Genomic DNA, 18,436 nt, shown 5'->3' on the forward strand with positions numbered 1-18,436 from the left:
AACCTGCTCTAAAAACTCACTAAAACTAACTGAATGAGAAAAAAAAGTCAAAACGAAATAAAACTAAACTATAATGAAAAATCAAAAACTTTTAAACCTTGATGCAGGCAAATAGCAAACATTAATACATATCAAAACAACACTCTAACCCAAAAAAACATAAGCATGAACATGAGTGAGCAAGACTAACCCAACTATGACTGTAACCTATGATATCTTGTCTTTATGAACTACAATATCACTTAAAGTATCATATTTTCAGTACATTTTTGACTAATGTCCCTACACATTTACTCTGAAATACTTCAATTCACAACACATATTATTGTTATGGAATATTCAGTGTTGTTTTGAAATATTTAAATTCTATTTGTGGGAAATATTTTGACAAGTAGTTAATTAATCATCTCAAACACTGTGAAAGATACACATAGTAATAGTGGCTGTCATGTTAGGCGCGGAAGCTTCTCTTTATTTTCTCTATGTGAGACAACAATACTGCATAGGTACACTACATGCAGTGTGGTGGTATAGTGCTACATAATAACCCTTTAACGTCCTGACTGCTCAGTAGGCTTCTATGGCATGCTGCTGGGTCAGGGATTTGTACAATAGAAGCTTTACATACTTTTTTCACATTGGGCAAGTATAAATGTAACGGTTACCACTGACAGGAATTCACAACAGCTTCAGCTGAGCCGTGAGGAGCAACCAAAGACTGCAACCATGGGCAAGGTAGGTAGATTGAACAAATCAGTGAACAGATTAAAAAACATAAATATATAAATAAGTAAATAACTCAGTGGTTCCATTAAAAAATTACAACAAAAAAGGTTTATTAGAGATGAATGAAAAGGCATTGCTGTGTTTCAGATCATCTTCTACGAGGACAGGAACTTCCAGGGTCGCTTCTATGAGACCAGCAGCGACTGCCCTGACATGTCCTCCTACCTGAGCAGGTGCCACTCCTGCAGGGTGGAGAGCGGCTGCTTCATGGTCTACGACCGCACTAACTACATGGGAAACCAGTACTTCATGAGGAGGGGCGAGTACTCTGACTACATGAGCATGATGGGAATGAGGGACTGCATCAGGTCCTGCCGTATGATCCCCATGGTAGGACCCGTACTATATTCATTCTTAAAATTTTCTCAACTTAAGTATCTTCTGGTTGGTTCATACTCCCCCTTTCTTTCATTACAGTACAGAGGATCCTACAGGATGAGGATCTACGAGAGGGAGAACTTCGGCGGTATGATGCATGAGCTGATGGACGACTGCGACAACATCATGGACCGTTACCGCATGAACGACTGCATGTCCTGCCACGTCATGGACGGCCACTGGCTGATGTACGAGCAGCCCCACTACAGAGGCAGGATGATGTACATGAGGCCTGGAGAGTACAGGAGCTTCAGGGACATGGGCTACAGCGGCATGAGGTGGATGAGCATGAGGCGTATCGTTGATTCCTACTACTAACTGTTCAATAAAATCCAGTGAATAAAGAAAAAACATTGTCTATTCTTTCTCTTTTGTTCATTGTGTAGAGCTTTAGTGGGATGTAACTGTGGGCATTTACTCCTTTGGATGAAATTTGAGACACTTATCCTTTATTCGAGCGTTTCCATTTTTTGATGTTTCGCACTATTTCCAATTCAGTACTATTTACTCACTACCATCTATCTATCTGAAAACTTTATTTAATACTAACTAGCACTATGACAAACCTTTAAAGCTATAGTGTGTTATGTTTCAAGATAAGTAACAAAAAAAAAAAAGTTTTATTTTGCTTTCCTCTTTCAGCATGCATTAGCTAATGTGACTTTCAGCTATTTCATTAGTATGATGTCATGATGGGATATTTATGTTAAAAACATCGATACATCAGCTCATTATTTCTGCCTGAGCCATATTAGATAGAATTCAGCAGTAAGAACAGCAGTTCTCATGATGCCATGCTACTTTTTAACACCATCTACTACACCTGGGGCACCGATAAGGAGGGGGGGACCATGACAAATTCATGGGGCCCAGCATTTGTGGGGGGCCCATAGAGTAGTGGAGGGGGTCCAGTAGATACAGGCTAGAAGTTGTGAAAATTTCGTGTAAGATCCACTATAAGAGGGGCATAGAGGTCGGGAGTCGGACGTTGAAAGCATGTTAAGTTTCTGTTTCGTTTTCACGCTAGCGTAAGTGACATTACGTATGGACCGCACCCCCACAAACATTAAAAGCCGTAAACATAGAGCATATGTGTGTCCAAGCTTCATTTTTCTTCTTCTCTTTTTGATCATCTGATGAGCCCTTGTATATTTTCTCTGTGTCCAGGAGCTACAACAGTAACATATTGCTCTGACACTGATGCTTCACTATTAAAAATGGAATTAGCTCAACACACAGCTACCAATACTTACAGTATGTACTTTTACACAAGTAGTATTTTTCATGCAGATCCTTTGGGGTATTTCTACACTGATGTACTGGTACTGTCACCAAAGTAACAGATCTGAATACGTCTTAGTTTGAACAGAACATTGCATTTTAATTAATGCTTCATGATGACTAGGCTTTTGGGATTTTTTTGTCGGGCAAGTTAAACAAGTGGTGCCAGGCACAACAAACCCCGCCTCTTGCATGGATTATATCTTATTTTGGTATCAGTCAAGCTGATGTTATCATGTCTATGCATGTGCTGATGTCAGCATATCAATTGCCTCTATGTATGTGCCAAGTTTGAAGAAAATTGAAAAAAATGTTTGTTTTTATAGATATTTGAAATGTCGCCCACTATAAGTAAATGAGAGAAGAAAAAAATTTTTTTACAAATTCATATAAAATTTGAACTTTGACCTACTTTTCCCAAAATGTAACCATGTCTATTCGGGGTCACCAGCAATCTATAAACCTAATCTGGTATAATTCAACCAATACTTTTGCTGCTACAGATATTTTAAATTTCACCCATTATAAGTAAATGGGGGGGGGGGAACCTAAGAAATTAATAAAAAATTAAAAGTTTGACCTACTTTTCCCAAAATGTAATGGCATCTATTCTGGGTCAGTGGAAATCTATAAACCAAATTTGATATGAATTCAGCCAATCGTTTTGCTGCTACAGACATTTGAAATGTTGCCCATTATGAGGAAATGGGGGGGGGGGCACTTAATTCATAAAAAATAAATTTTTGAACTTTGACCTACTGTTCCCAAAATGTAATCAGATCTATTCTGGGTCACTGGCAATCTATAAACCCAATTTGGTATGAGTTCAACCAATAGTTTGGCTGCTAGAGTGTTAACAAACAAAGAAAAAACAAACAGGGGTAATAACATAAGCCACATAACTTCATGCTGCTTGACCCAGTGCTGTAACACAGGACATGGTGTATTTGCTGCCATTTTTGCAATTCCTCACATTGATATAAGGAGTAATGGGTAAAAGTTTGACTATTTACTAGTGTTATTTCAGTGGTTTCCGACAAAATCTGCAGTCTTTAGTGCTCAGTATCACTAAATGTAAATTGTTATGCTATTATTCTAATCTGTGCATGTATATTATGAAAAGACAAAATCTAAAGAGATTAAAAAAAAAAAAAAAATACTGTCATCATGTAGCTCCTGGACTATAAACTATCACAGATGCTCCTGACAGTAAACAGTCTGTTGGATGCAGAAATGAGGGGATGCACCAGCTCTATGTGCTGCACCATTAATGTTATAAACACCATAAACAAACAATAATAAACGAAAAATGAAAAAAAAGACAAATATCTCCCAATCAATGTTTTCAGCTCAAGACCCAAATGAGAAATTCAGTGTCTTCTCCTAAACCAAACCTACAAAAACACATCATAAATTGCCATAGATTTTTGTCTTTTATGACATTTTCATCTTGTAACATGTTTTGTGTTATTTTTGTATTGTTGCATCTTTTACATAATTTTATACTCTGTTAAACTACATTTCTTACATGGTATTATTGTTATTATTATTATTGTTGCTGTTATTTTTTTCCTGTCATGACACCCCATTCTCGAAGAAACATAACTCATGATTTATAACTCTTGATTTACAGTGATAGTGAAGTGTACAGAATAACATAATGCCATTAAAAGTATATGCTTTCTCTTTTAATATGGAGTATAGTACAAATATGAGAATGGGTTGATTTAACACTTGGTCAATATATAAATGGAAATAAAGCTGAATCTAAATCATTTACTGGTTCATTTGGTTTAATCTGAATAATTTCAACAGAAAAATCTTACTCTATAATATTCACCTTTAAGACGTGTATTTATTTTACTTATTTACTTTAAAGTCACTGATTTCATTCATTTTGTGTTTCTAACCATTGCTGTTGCTTCTGAAATAATATTTGATAAGTAAATATAAATGAATGATACTTTGATTAAATCTGTTGCTATAAAAATGTCTAACACATGGTTTCTGTACATTCTGTTTCACATTGTGATTTGTAGTAAGTTGTTTACTAGAGACAATGTGATTGCATTTCCAAACAATAATCCTCTCCTCCTCCTCCTCCTCCTCCTCCTCCTCCTCCTCCTCCTCCTCCTCCTCCTCCTCCTCCTCCTCCTCCTCCTCCTCCTCCTCCCTGCTCCACCGTCTTTCTCTCACACATATTGTCTCATCTTTAAGGTAAATTAGTTAATAAAAAACAGTTTATTTCTTTTGTCTTCTCTTTTATTATGTTTTTATAATTGTTAGTTTTCTTTCTAACTGAATTTTTTTGTTTTAAAAACCCTTTAAAATGATTTTTGGGTTGTTTTTGGGTGGTTTTAGGGGGGCTGGAGTGTATTTCAATTAATTTCAATTGGGAAAATTGATTAGTAAAACGAGTACACTGGAAAAAATTTAAATCTAACCGAGGGTATTTTTCTCATTTCTAGTCAAAATATCTCATCACACTTAAAATAAGACATAATCACTCAAGGAGTAACTTTTCAGTGAGATATAAGAACTTGTTTTTAGACAATAGATCTTGAAAATCTTATTTCAAGAAATGTTACCAAGATAATTTTCGGTTGTTCCACTGGCAGATTTTATTTTTATTTTTTTTGCTTAAGTCAAGATTTTTTTTTGCTTAATTCACACAAAAAATCTGCCAATGGAACAAGTGAAAATTATCTTGGTAAGATTTCTTGAAATAAGATTTTCAAGATCTTTTGTCTAAAAATAAGTTCTTATATCTCACTTAAAAGTTCCTCTTTAGGTGATTATGTCTTAATTTAAGTGTCATGAGATATTTTGACTAGAAATGAGAAAAATACACTTGATAAAATTTTGATTTTATCCCGTGTAAATCACAAAAGGATCTCAGTCGTGAAATGAATTAAACTCGTACTGTGAGGTTCTACTGTAGTAGAAAAAAAAACACAAGCACTTAATATTACTATAATATTAATATAACTGTATGTAAATTCTGCAAGTGAATGTAAGACACTCTGTGAAGTGTTAAACGATCTATACTGTGATTTTTTAAAAATTAATGATAAAACTGTATTTTTAAAAAATATTTAATAAGTTTGAAACTGTTTAATTGGCTTAAATACATTGTACTGTACATTAATATCTCTGCGAAGAGGACAGAGGGGGTCATACTGTGAAGCCCTCCAGTACAGATCTGTGATTTAAAATCAATAGCTTTAACATAAAGTCACTTCATTTTTGTGATAATGGACTTACATACATAAACAGTAACATACAAGTATCTGAGAACTGCATTTAAGTAAGACCACTGTCCTTCAAACGTAATACTCAGTTACTGTCCACCAATCAAGTATTAACAGTATTTCTATGACCACAGTTGATCATTGATGCAACTTCTGTGTGTGTTTTTTGTTTCTAAATACTCTGTTCTTTGTCTACTATTTTTGTACAGTATTAAAGCTCTTGTCACTTTGAACAAGCTTCTGGTAAAATTACAATTTGCATTACACAGCTTCCCAGCTTTATTTCACACTGTTCACTCAATTATCATAACAGTATTTAAAATATACTCTTTTAATGTCTGATCTTGCTAAAGGAAAATTCTATGTACAGCTCGTGACCCTGTTGGCATATGGGTAAGCAACTCAAAACTGTATAGGCTTCTATAGTGGGTTGCTGGGTCAGGACTATTGCACAATAGTGGGGCACACTGTCTTTGTGTCTGTCCAGGTATAAATGTGACATGTTCAGACAGGGAGGGTATCAGTTCATAAACAGTTCTCTGACCAGAGAAACCACCGTGATCAACATGGGCAAGGTAGGAAATCATGCAAAATGCAAAAAATAATCCAGCATTAATTCCCTTTAAAGGATCAACGTGATAACAAAATGTGTATAATGTGTTTCAGGTCATCTTCTACGAGGACAGGAACTTCCAGGGTCGCTCCTATGAGTGCATGAGCGACTGCGCCGACATGTCCTCCTACCTGAGCAGGTGCCACTCCTGCAGGGTGGAGAGCGGCTGCTTCATGGTCTACGACCGCCCCAACTACATGGGAAACCAGTACTTCATGAGGAGGGGCGAGTACGCTGACTACATGAGCATGATGGGCATGAGCGGTGGCATCAGGTCTTGCCGTATGATCCCCATGGTAAGTACAAAAGAACATCTGCCATATCATAACTCCACTATATCTGCAAATCAGTTTACGCCTTGTATTAAACTTTAAATCTCTTCACCTTACAGTACAGAGGATCCTACAGGATGAGGATCTACGAGAGGGAGAACTTCGGTGGCCAGATGTACGAGCTGATGGATGACTGCGACTCCATCATGGACCGTTACCGCATGAACGACTGCATGTCCTGCAACGTCATGGACGGCCACTGGCTGATGTACGAGCAGCCCCACTACAGAGGCAGGATGATGTACCTGAGGCCTGGAGAGTACAGGAGCTTCAGGGACATGGGCTACAGCGGCATGAGGTGGATGAGCATGAGGCGCATCATGGACATGTGCTAATTTTACATTTTGACTTAAATAAATGATATAAGTTTCTAACTCTTGGTGTTGTTTTCATTGATTTACTATTAAACATCACACATATAACCTATATAACCACTGCAACACAATTCACAAACAGAACTACCAAGAGTAACTCATTTACACATAGTGTAAGCATATTAACTACAATGTGCACTAAATACACTTTAATTGTAGTGTTGCTGCATGATGTGTAATTTTGTACGTATTAAGAATTTTTTTTGCATATTTTATGGTGCTTTTTTATTCTACCCTACTTACCTTTTATGTATTCTATTTTATATTTTATTCTTTATCTTTCCTGAGCTACAAAACCGAGACCTGGGTTACTATATTTCGTTCTATCATGTACCATTGACCGAATGATAATTTGATTTGATTTTGACTTAGTGATTTATTCCGAACATGCAATGAAATTTAACATATATATTGTATGAACAAGCAAAACATAAATAATAATACAAAAAACAACAATCAAGACAATCTTAGACAGAAGAACAGCACAATAGTTTAATTTACATGCCCGAAAAGTTGTGGGAAGAAATGCAACTTAATAATAAAACTGAGTCTGATGAAAGTATTTCCTATATTTTAAAAACTAATTTTTCACTGAGTAGAAATTTAACCCTTTCATGCATGAATAATAAGAACCTAAGTCAACATTTCTTTCTTGAGTGATTTTTTTTTTGTTTCCTCTTTTAGGCATGAAAAAACTATGCAAATGAATTTTTTTTTCACAGTTACAAAAATGTCCACTCAGTTGGACACCATGCGTTTGATTTTTGAAGCAAAGAAACATGTATTTAAAACCCATCATCAGAAAGTGATATACTGTGTGAAAAATATGAAATAAAAACATTTTTAATGCCGCTAATGCCTTTATCTCACATTTTAACATACTCTAATACTAGTTGTTACTCATTTCATGGAGATAATATGCAAAAAAAAAAAAAAAAACTTTTTGTTGAAGAAAACTGTCAATTACAGTCAAATAACAATTAACAATTGATTTACACTCAAACATGTTACTGCAGATCAGGTTTATTAAGAACAGCAAAGTTACAGTAATGGTATGAATTGCAGTGTTTGGGATGATGGTTAAGAGTCTACTGTTTTGGCTGATATGGAACTAAAACGACAAAATTCATGAATATGCAAGAGAACATGTGTAGAATAACTGTCCACTGTACTGGCCACTATGTATGAATGGGTTAAGCATAGTAACACAGTTATAAGTAAACACAGTGGTATTTTAGCATATGTTGTATGAAAAGTTACCCTATATCACTTAACTCCCCGTAAAAATTCAACAGAAAGCATAACTCTCATTTTCTAATAATAATATGATGTTATAATTATAACTTCATATTGTATCATCCTATATCCTATCCTATCTCTGATGATGATAGTGCGTAGTGTTAGTTGTTGCTATGATTTTCTTATTATTTATCATGTATATATTACTACCATATTATTTCTCTTCCTTTGCTACAAATCTCCATAAATGCAGCATAATTTTTCCCAGCAACATCCTCAGTAATCATACTGGTCCAGAGATATCTCATATTAAAACGTGAAAGAAATAAGTGAAGTCTTGGGATACAATGGTTTAAGAAAATCATCTATGGAGACTTTTGGCATTTAAAGGACAATTTTTATGGCTCTGCAAATGTGTATGTGACCCATGTAAACAGAAAGGAATTTGGGGAATTTTTCCTGACCTTGACCTTTGACCTAGAACTGCCAAAATGCAATCATCTGGAGAAAGACATCTTCACCAAACAAAGTAAACATGTCAGGACTTTGTGCTCTTTTAATGGAGATTTATTTGGAGTGTCTCACTGAATAATAACTTAGGTAACCTCTGTGATAATGTTTAAAATCCACACATACCTCACAATGAGTACGCGCAGACCATACGACCATACGTCTCCTCTTTTCCTTTGCAAAGTGAAAGTGAAACTTAACACGCGTTACTAATTCCTCTGCGTCTCCTGTTGTTGTGAAGCTCATTGACTTTTTCCCGACCTCCTGAAACTTTGCAAACTTACAATTGAGGGGCAGGACATTTGTTTAAAGGTGAAGACACACCAACCTGGGTGCCTGTGGTCAGTCATTGTTGTCAGAGTGTTGAGTAGTCACCAGTCAGCTGTTTAAATGGTAAATGGACTGAACTTATATAGCGCATTTATGCACCTTCATGGTACCCAAAGCGCTTTACAGTTCCTCACATTCACCCATTCACACGCACATTCATACACCAGTGGTGCTGCCAGGCCCTACTGGGAGCAATTTAGGATTCAGTGTATTGCCCAAAGACACTTCAAAATGTGGACAGTTGGAACCAGGATTCAAACCGCCGACCCTTTGGTCATTGGACGACCCACTCTACCAACTGAAATAAACTTTTATAAACACCTGTAAACAGATGTTTATAGAAGTTTATAGTTTCACTTGAAATCATTAGATGCAAACAAGATTGTTTCCCACCGTTGGCCTCTTTCTACAAATAGTAAGTTGCATGAAATAGCAGTTTTATGTACTTCCATTTTTAGTTGCTTACCTTCTCCCACTTTTTTCTTCAGCTGCACATCCATATTCAGCAGAGCATGTAAAGGTAATGTGGAAACTGTGCTTACTGGAATGTTCTATTAGAAAAAAAAAAAGAGGAAAAGGATGATCCATAATGCATTGGAAGCAGTTTATTATCAAGATACTTTGAGTGACACACTGAGAAGTTTAGCCAGTGCAGTAAACTCTGGTATCTTTGGCAGTCTGCAAGGATTTCAGGTTAGTCACATATTACTTTATCCTTACCATTTTTGGTCAGAATTAGTGGCAGTAGTGTGCAGTATTTATGTTATGTGTAGTGAAATATTTCATACACAGCCTCTGTCATCAGGAATTCACACACACATACACACACACAACAGGAAAAAAAAAAATTAAGACAGTTTTTCCAAAAATAGTTTAGAATTCATAGATGGACATTGATCAGGATGAGGATAAACTTTATTGTCCCATACAGGAAATTTGTTTTGAACAACAGTGCTACATGTTGCTGCGTTCACATTCGGACACATAGAACAAAACACACAATTTTGGAGCCAGCATAATCACAATTCTGTATTACACTTAATCTATGTCTTGCACCTTCCCCTCCAAGGTAAAAATAAACACAATAAATATAATTGATTAATACAAGAAATTAATTTTAAAAGATGGGAGTAATTCCATTCCTTAAAGAGTAAAGAGAGTAAAAGCATTGACACACATAAATAGTAAGAACATGGGTAGTTTTAAAAGCCAGAGCTTAGGCAAGGTTGAATGAAAGAAAGAGGGCTCAGAGCCAATCGTAGCAGGCTTCTTATTTAAGAGTGCTATAGATGTTGGGAGAAAAGAGAGCTTATAACGGTTGGTTTTGGACCTACTTGCTCTATAGCGTCTCTCTGAGGGTAATAACTCATATTCCGGGTGGGGGATATGGGATGGATCTTTGGGATGGATGCTGGGGCTCGTTTCTGGGTTAAATAATGAATACACCCGTTAGCCCACACTTCATCGCAAATACCGAGCTAACGATGGGTCAGGGAACACAAAGGCTTAGCGTATGCAAAATCTGTTTCTGGGCTTGTTGCATTTGCTAAACCACCGTTAGCGTAGTATTTGCAACTATATGTGAGCGAACAACTGCAGAGGCCTCTGCTCCCACTGTTTCCATTCATCTGTCAGCATTACGGTTAGAATGAAGAATGATTATAAGCTATTTACACACGTAGATATCGTGCATCCGGCTGGACGTCTAAGAATGACCCGAGTTATTCCACACAGGTGACTTTATTAACAGAACTGTAAATGGTTACTGTTGGCTGTAACCACGCCGAACAACAGGACAAACAGAAAAACTGAACTCTGCTCCATTTCCTCATCCACTCACTCATACCTCATTACACACACACTCACACACACCGGTTCACTCTCTCTGCCCCCATACCACTCTCATTCATTCATTCATCTCTCAAACCCACACCCACTCTGTCCTCTGCTGCACTATGTCCTGAAGTAATGTATAGCTCCAAAAATCAATGCAAAGCACAAAATTCAGTGAGCGGATCAATCCTCACACAGAAAATTCATTTTTGTTGGTGTAAAATGTCTAGGGGAAAAATCTGATTTGATATCATCAAAGATATTGTCAAACTTCTGTTAAAAATCTTCTTTTTCAAATGTAAATAATATTTCAAAGGACACACAACAGAAACAAGTGTTCAGAGAACACAAACCTCCTCCAAGCACCCCGAATGGTGTGCATGTGTGGATCGACTGTTTCTTTTTTAAATTAAACAGTTTCAAGGTTGTTCCATACAGCAGGAAAAGTTGAAGCGTGGTACCAGTCATGTGTATGTCCAATTATATTAAATTCCAATCAATATTTGTTGAGTTATAATGAAAAATGTGTCGTAAATGGGATTTTCAATGTTAAATTGAAATGTCCACAGAGTCCACATTCCACAGTGGATGTGGACGATTTTGTGCCAGATACAAGATATTGTTATAAGCTACGGGTGTGTCAAATTGGAGGCTAATCCAAGTCGTTTTGAATTTTTTATGTATTTTCGAAAATTGCTCAATGATGAGAGATAGGAAAATTTAAGAATTTTGTGACCTTGCTGTGACCTTGAACTTTGGCCTACTTGGCCCAAAATTTAATGGGTTCATCCCAGGGCCTAGGCCTATCTGTGGGTACAATTTGGTAAAGATGGTTGTAATAGTTTTCCCGTAAAGTTGCTAACAAACAAACAAACAAACAAACAAACAAACACACAAAGCAAAGTGATCACAAAACCTCCTGGCAGAGGTAATAAGGTGAAATGAAGCTACAAGAATATATCCTCATTCTAATGCAGACCTCAGAGGTCAGCCCTGCAATGCAGAGCTTAGCAAGTGCAGACTTTTAACCAGCTAGCCCAGAAATGGGATAACACATTTTGCATTGTGTTGGGCTTAACAATTTAACAAATGCATGCAGACACGAGCCCCAGATGAACAACTATCCATTCATATATTGATTGAAGGGACCAGTAGTCTTTGTTTCCTATTACTTTCCTATTCCTATTACGTTTCTCAATCCTAGATCTGGGCTAAACGGTGAGTGAACCAAACCAGGCTGGCATCCCAAATCTGATTAGGCTTTCAAACACTGCATTATAAAAACTATGCATGACCTTAGTACTTACACCAAACAGTCTGAGCCTATGGAGAAAATGCAGGCTTTGAGCCAGTTTTGCACACAGGAAGTCGACATGTTCAACCCATTTCATAGATGTATCCATGTAGATGCCCAGGTACTTATGTGAAGTAACCTGCTCTAATGTACTGTTGACCACTGATGAAGGTGAAGATAGTGTAGGCAGCCCCCCTCAGAGGAGCCCACCAACCACCAAAAGAAGCAGCAGCTGTGATGTGTCTCAGCTGGTGCCCACCTTATTGTCAGAAAGCCCTTTAGTCAGAAAATTAGTTTGGATGTAGTTGATCAATCTAACCCTAACCCTTTTCTGAGTAACAGGCCTGTTGATTTTCTGACTCACTAAGTAGCTAGTGCGCATGTTAGCCTCCACGCAGCCAACTCAGCCAAATGCTTCACTCAGTCCACACGCTAGTATAAACTTACAAGATGCTGTTCAACTCCAGCACATGTAAAACAGTATAACAGACAAAGAAACAAATGCACTAAAGACACACTAAAACAGTAACCAGCACTGTAGTCCATGTCACCTGTAGAGCAGCGTCATTTTGACATTCACCAGGTTACTGACGGCCCACTTCAGAGTTAGAGTTGGGTTTAGTGATATTTGTGTTAACTTTTGTGGTATGGATTGAATTTTAGCCAAAGTAGATGTTCTCTATGTGATAGAGTCTGATCCATGCAAACCGCCCTGTGGTTTAATTGAACTGAACTGAATTTTAAAAAGGTGTCAATAACTGGTGCTTGCTAAGTGTTTACCCTGGTATTCTATGCAGTTTTGCAGTGTTTAACAGTCAGTCGAAAATGAAAACTGACATTCTTTACCTTAATTTATTAATGCTTGCTATGCCATTGGTTACTACAGGGCTACTGGATTGTTGCAAGTACAGAGATCCTCCCAAAAAACATTGACAGACAGTGAATAAATCTATTTGCATTTAAATGTCATTTTGCACCTTCTCATTCTGAATATCATGCTTGTTTTGCACCTTACAGTTCTATTTTAGCACATTACAGTTAATATCCAGATTCTACCCAGATCTTTTTAGTCTTCTAATATATTATGTACAGTGTTTGCTCTTGTGTCATATTTCATTTTTTAACTCATGTTTTTATTGTGTCCGCTGCTCCACTGTAATGTCCCAGTTTAAGATAAAGTACATCTATCTATCTATCTATCTATCTATCTATCTATCTATCTATCTATCTATCTATCTATCTATCTATCTATCTACAACAGCAACAGAGTGTTTGACTGAAACTGTAATCTGTGTGATTATTTAAGTTTTCAAACACGCTCTGATCTTCAGTTCCAAATAACCTATATGCTTATCAAACTATGGATGTGATTCCAAATGAGACATATACTTCATAATGACTTCCTAAATTGTTTCCATTGTCACCCACTACACCTTATGCACTATACGTAGTCAACCAAAAGTCCCATTTTCATTGAACAATGTAAAGCATGTTAGAACTTAGGAATTAAACTGAAAGACAAAGTTATATTATTTCTAGAATAAGTGATTCTGGGATTCACAAGTTAATGTGACTTACTTGATGTGATAAAAGGAAGGAGACAGACAGAACCATAACAATCTAAGCTGCAAAGCACAGGAAATGTCACATCAACTTTATATATCAAATAAAACAGGTAGTTGTGAAATGAATGAAAATGACATTATTCATATTTACCTATGGCTCAACAAACATTGTGCTGTTCACACAGACGTGCATTATGTACTGAGACAGTGGATGCAACGGCCCATTGTGATCACTCAAAAGTATACTCAGGTCTATAAATTGTTCACTTACCAATCATAGACCATGTGTTAAAGGCTCTATTGTTTGCTCCTCTGTATTGTACCTTCACATAAAATGCTCATTGTTTTGATGTTCCTATGGAAAAAATATTCTAAAGTCTTCTAGGGGATCCAGTCACATGCAAATGTGACAAATGCCCCTCGGGACTGTATAGGCCTCCATACCATGTTGCTGGGTCAGGGGTTTACACAATGGGGGCCACAGATTCTTTAGTTTTGCTCAGGTATAAAAGTAACAGTAAAACAGGACCATCATCAGTGCAGTAACACAGTTCTCTGAGGAACTAACACTCCTACCACAACCATGGGCAAGGTAAGCACACTCACCTCTCCAGCCATGTCGAACTGGTTATATTTAAAAACATTTCTTCATATCATTTGTATTCACATTTTTAATCATTTGTCCCATTTAGATCATCTTCTACGAGGACAGGAACTTCATGGGTCGCTCCTATGAGTGCATGAGCGACTGCTCTGACATGACCTCCTACCTGAACAGGTGCCATTCCTGCAGGGTGGAGAGCGGCTGCTTCATGGTCTACGACCGCCCCAACTACATGGGAAACCAGTACTTCATGAGGAGGGGCGAGTACGCTGACTACATGAGCATGATGGGCATGAGGGACTGCATCAGGTCTTGCCGTATGATCCCCATGGTAAGTGTGATACACAAGTACTGTGTAAAGAATACAGTGGAACTTCAGACAATATAGAAGTAACATAAAACTATGAATTGTTCTTCACTTTACAGTACAGAGGATCCTACAGGATGAGGATCTACGAGAGGGAGAACTTCGGTGGTCAGATGTACGAGCTGATGGATGACTGTGACAACATCATGGACCGTTACCGCATGTCTGACTGCATGTCCTGCAACGTCATGGACGGCCACTGGCTGATGTACGAGCAGCCCCACTACAGAGGCAGGATGATGTACCTGAGGCCTGGAGAGTACAGGAGCTTCAGGGACATGGGCTACAGTGGCATGAGGTGGATGAGCATGAGGCGTATCATGGACATGTAAAAATATCTGTATAGAATATGTCTATGTAAATAAAACTTTTTGACCAAACACATTTTCTACCAGTTAAGTCATTTCACACAAAGTGATTGGGCAGTGGGCTTCAAAAAGTAGTTAATTTAGGAAGAAATGTCAAGAAGGTGTCAAGAATTACCAGTACAATTATAAGTAAAGTCATTTATTCTGTTCAAGCTGCATATGACTTTCATCACCAATTTTTCATCAAATCTGTAAAACCCGAGTCATACCCTAAGTATCACAAGTCCATAAGTCTTTCTGTGATTACACCTGAATCTCTTCCTTAACGGTGAACAATTTGAAAGTCTACTCCACCATAAACAATCCATTTGTTTACAAACAAAGCCAGTAGGTCACTCGGGCATTTTCAGAAATTTGTCGTGACCTGCATTGTGGGAAGCGGAGCTCCACGCTGTCGCAGTATCAGCAAGAAGAAACATGTCGACCAAGCGAAAATTTCCGGAACAACTTACAGATTTATGATACTTAGGCTATGACTTGGGTTTTACAGCTCTGATGAAAAATTGATGACGAAAGTCATACGCAGCTTTAAATAAAGCATGGCATACTATTGTTGGTGCTGTTATTGATGTTGCTACTTGATGCATTGCATCATTTCACGCATACTAATTTATTGTTTAAAGATTAATGACCACATACTATGTTTCACACTAATGTATGAGATTACTTTTAGCAAATTTACATAAATGACCCTCATGTCATTATGTTATAAAAATAATAATAATGTTAATGAAATGGACAGAAAAGTGACAAACCAACGTTATCTGTTTTAGTGGTTTTATGTTACACGAAAAAGTTCATTGGTCCTTGGTATTGATTCTACAAACAAAAAGGAATAAATACCATTCTCCCAAAAGAAGCTCCCTCATATACTGTGGTGATGCTGATGTAGAGCACATGTCAAAAATCTGTGTTTGGATCAAGGTCTGGTGACTGTGAACGTCATGGCATACAAGTCACAACATACGTATATGCACTAATCAAACCTTTCAGTGAACTCTTGCTCCCCATGGAATTGGGTCATTGTCACTCCCATCATGTTTTTACTTTCATTAGTCACCCATGGATATTTACTAGAATGCACATGCAAATGAGACATCTCTTCAACGTACGTTGAAAGCATTTGCAACTACAATTTTTTTTTCTTGCTCACAAAAAGGAAATACAACCCAACTCATATATACTGGTGAATATTGGTCAGGTATTATTATAACAGCTCAAAAGTGAAAGCATGTAGCATTGTTGACATTGACATTTGTTGCAAATAATGCATGTTGGAAGTATTTAATGTAACAGGATGCTATGTAATGATTAAAAATATTTTAACAATGACTGCAGTGTTGTTCAGGGTTTTCCACAAACTGTCCATTAAGACAGACAATGCAGAGGTGTTTCGTTTGTCGATCAGCTGTTTCTAAATCCTTAAATACTAAATATTAATTTCAGCCTTAATAAAAACCATCCTGAAATACTCTTCATAAATGCTTGATCCAAGTCCATTTGACTCACATTAATGGGGTGGAGCTTATGGCTTTTATTGCAGTCAGCCACCAGATGGGAATAGACAGTATATGGTGTTTTACCATTCACAGGGGTATATATAAACAAATCAGAGCAGGTGCCTGATCTCAAAGAGGATCTGTATTATAGCCCCAAGTGAGCCATTTCTCAGCCAATAAGACTAGTTCTAGAGGGGAACCACCCTATAGACCCCCTTACTGGTCTAAGATAAGACAGGACAGGACAGGATAGGAACAGAGGTGGACTTGTGTCTAGTCTTCCAATGTAAAGAATGTTCTATCTCTTCTTCCTGCCCTTTAGGACCTCACTCGGGGAAAAATATAAATGGTAGTGAATGGACAGAAACAAGTACTGTTTTGATCCTATGTGAATAATACCATCATTTTCCTGTATGATATTTTTCAATTTAAAAGATCATTTTGCAAGTCAATAAAGTCAAAGGATGTCATAAAGATAGTTCAGTGCCATTTAGTTTTGTGCAAAAAACAGCTCAGTTGATTTTATTTCACATCTCACATGATACACATCACCTACATGAAAAGAGCGATTACCTTGACTCATTTCAATGTGTTCTTTGAGAATGAGTGAACAGGTACTGAAGCAGGTTAAAATCACTGCAGGTGTCGTCATGCTGACAGATACAGCAGCATCTTCAGCAGCTCTGAGCAGTTTGTGGAGAGAAAAACCTAACATGATGTTACATGTAATATTTGGGTGTGCAGTCTTTCCTCAGCGTGATACTTAACCCTTTCATGCATGAGAGCCTTAATCAAGTTTTTTTTTTTTTCCTGAGTGTTGTTATTCCTCTTCAGGCATGAAAAAAACAATGCAATTAAAAGTGTTACTTTTTTTTAATACTAAACTTCCATGAGGCCCATCCAGACGAACAAATTAATTTGTTTGTAGTAGTGACATACTGTCTCCTTATACAATACCACTACATATCATAATATCATTTTCTAAAGTTACTCAGATAAAGCTATTCTCTGTACAGTACCATGAGCTCTGACTGTCTACTCATGTTGAGTTTTAATGGATGCTGCTAATTTCTAACAAAACTGAAGAAAATTCCAAGTGGGTTCTGTGTTAATAAATTAAACAGATTTGGTATCTAAATACAAAACATTGTACAACACATTAAAAAATCCATTATTCCCAACTGTTTTGGCAAACCATATGTGCTGAGGTTAGTGCACTAATTAAGCAGCAATTACAGCCTAATCCATTATTGTGTCTATTGGGATATATCCCTGAATCATCGACAACACATAAGACCACTGTTAATTTTTGGTTTATGCTGGGCCGAAAGGTTGTTATGACCAAATGAGAAGGAGAAGAACCTCCTTTAATATATCTGTGGAAGTCTTTGATGTCAGATTATATTTCTCTGGAAAGACTACGATTTTATATTATCGATCAGAAGGACCTCTTTACAGTAAAGCAAAAACAGTAAAAAAAAATTTCATACAACCTGTGTATGTAATGTGCTGGACTGTTATAATTTTGTAAATGTTCAATAAAAAGAATGTAAAAAAAGAAAAAAAAGCCGTCATTCCTTTACTCAATGATAGTCATTCCAAAAAAAAAAACAAAACATACAGCTTTCATTAACATGCATCTCTCTAACACTGACACTTGATAATCTTCAAATATATATAAAAAAAATAATGAATGTCTTTATGGTGGCTCTGGAGCCAGTGGAAAACAGAACGCTTTTTTTTTTTTCTTGTTCATGTGTTCATTTGGTTTTTCCTTTCTTTTTTTTTTACTCACATAAAACACAATAGAAC

At 36.9% G+C, this 18,436-nt stretch overlaps 3 protein-coding genes across 3 annotated transcripts; all 3 read left to right on the forward strand.

Moving 5' to 3' along the window:
- Positions 1-726: 726 nt before the first annotated feature.
- LOC115412277 (gamma-crystallin M3-like) lies at positions 727-1,482 on the forward strand. The gene is made up of 3 exons (XM_030124689.1): positions 727-735; positions 874-1,116; positions 1,204-1,482. Exons 1-3 carry the CDS (start codon positions 727-729, stop codon positions 1,480-1,482), a joined length of 531 nt encoding a protein of 176 aa, XP_029980549.1.
- Positions 1,483-6,232: 4,750 nt separating this feature from the next.
- On the forward strand, positions 6,233-6,976 carry LOC115412279 (gamma-crystallin M3). Its single transcript, XM_030124691.1, has 3 exons — positions 6,233-6,271; positions 6,363-6,605; positions 6,701-6,976. Exons 1-3 carry the CDS (start codon positions 6,263-6,265, stop codon positions 6,974-6,976), a joined length of 528 nt encoding a protein of 175 aa, XP_029980551.1. The 5' UTR covers positions 6,233-6,262.
- A 7,357-nt stretch (positions 6,977-14,333) lies between these two features.
- On the forward strand, positions 14,334-15,089 carry LOC115412276 (gamma-crystallin M3-like). The gene is made up of 3 exons (XM_030124688.1): positions 14,334-14,378; positions 14,479-14,721; positions 14,817-15,089. Exons 1-3 carry the CDS (start codon positions 14,370-14,372, stop codon positions 15,087-15,089), a joined length of 525 nt encoding a protein of 174 aa, XP_029980548.1. The 5' UTR covers positions 14,334-14,369.
- Positions 15,090-18,436: the final 3,347 nt, after the last annotated feature.

The sequence above is a fragment of the Sphaeramia orbicularis genome, chromosome 21 (genome assembly GCF_902148855.1).
Source record: "Sphaeramia orbicularis chromosome 21, fSphaOr1.1, whole genome shotgun sequence".
Lineage (NCBI taxonomy): Eukaryota > Metazoa > Chordata > Actinopteri > Kurtiformes > Apogonidae > Sphaeramia > Sphaeramia orbicularis.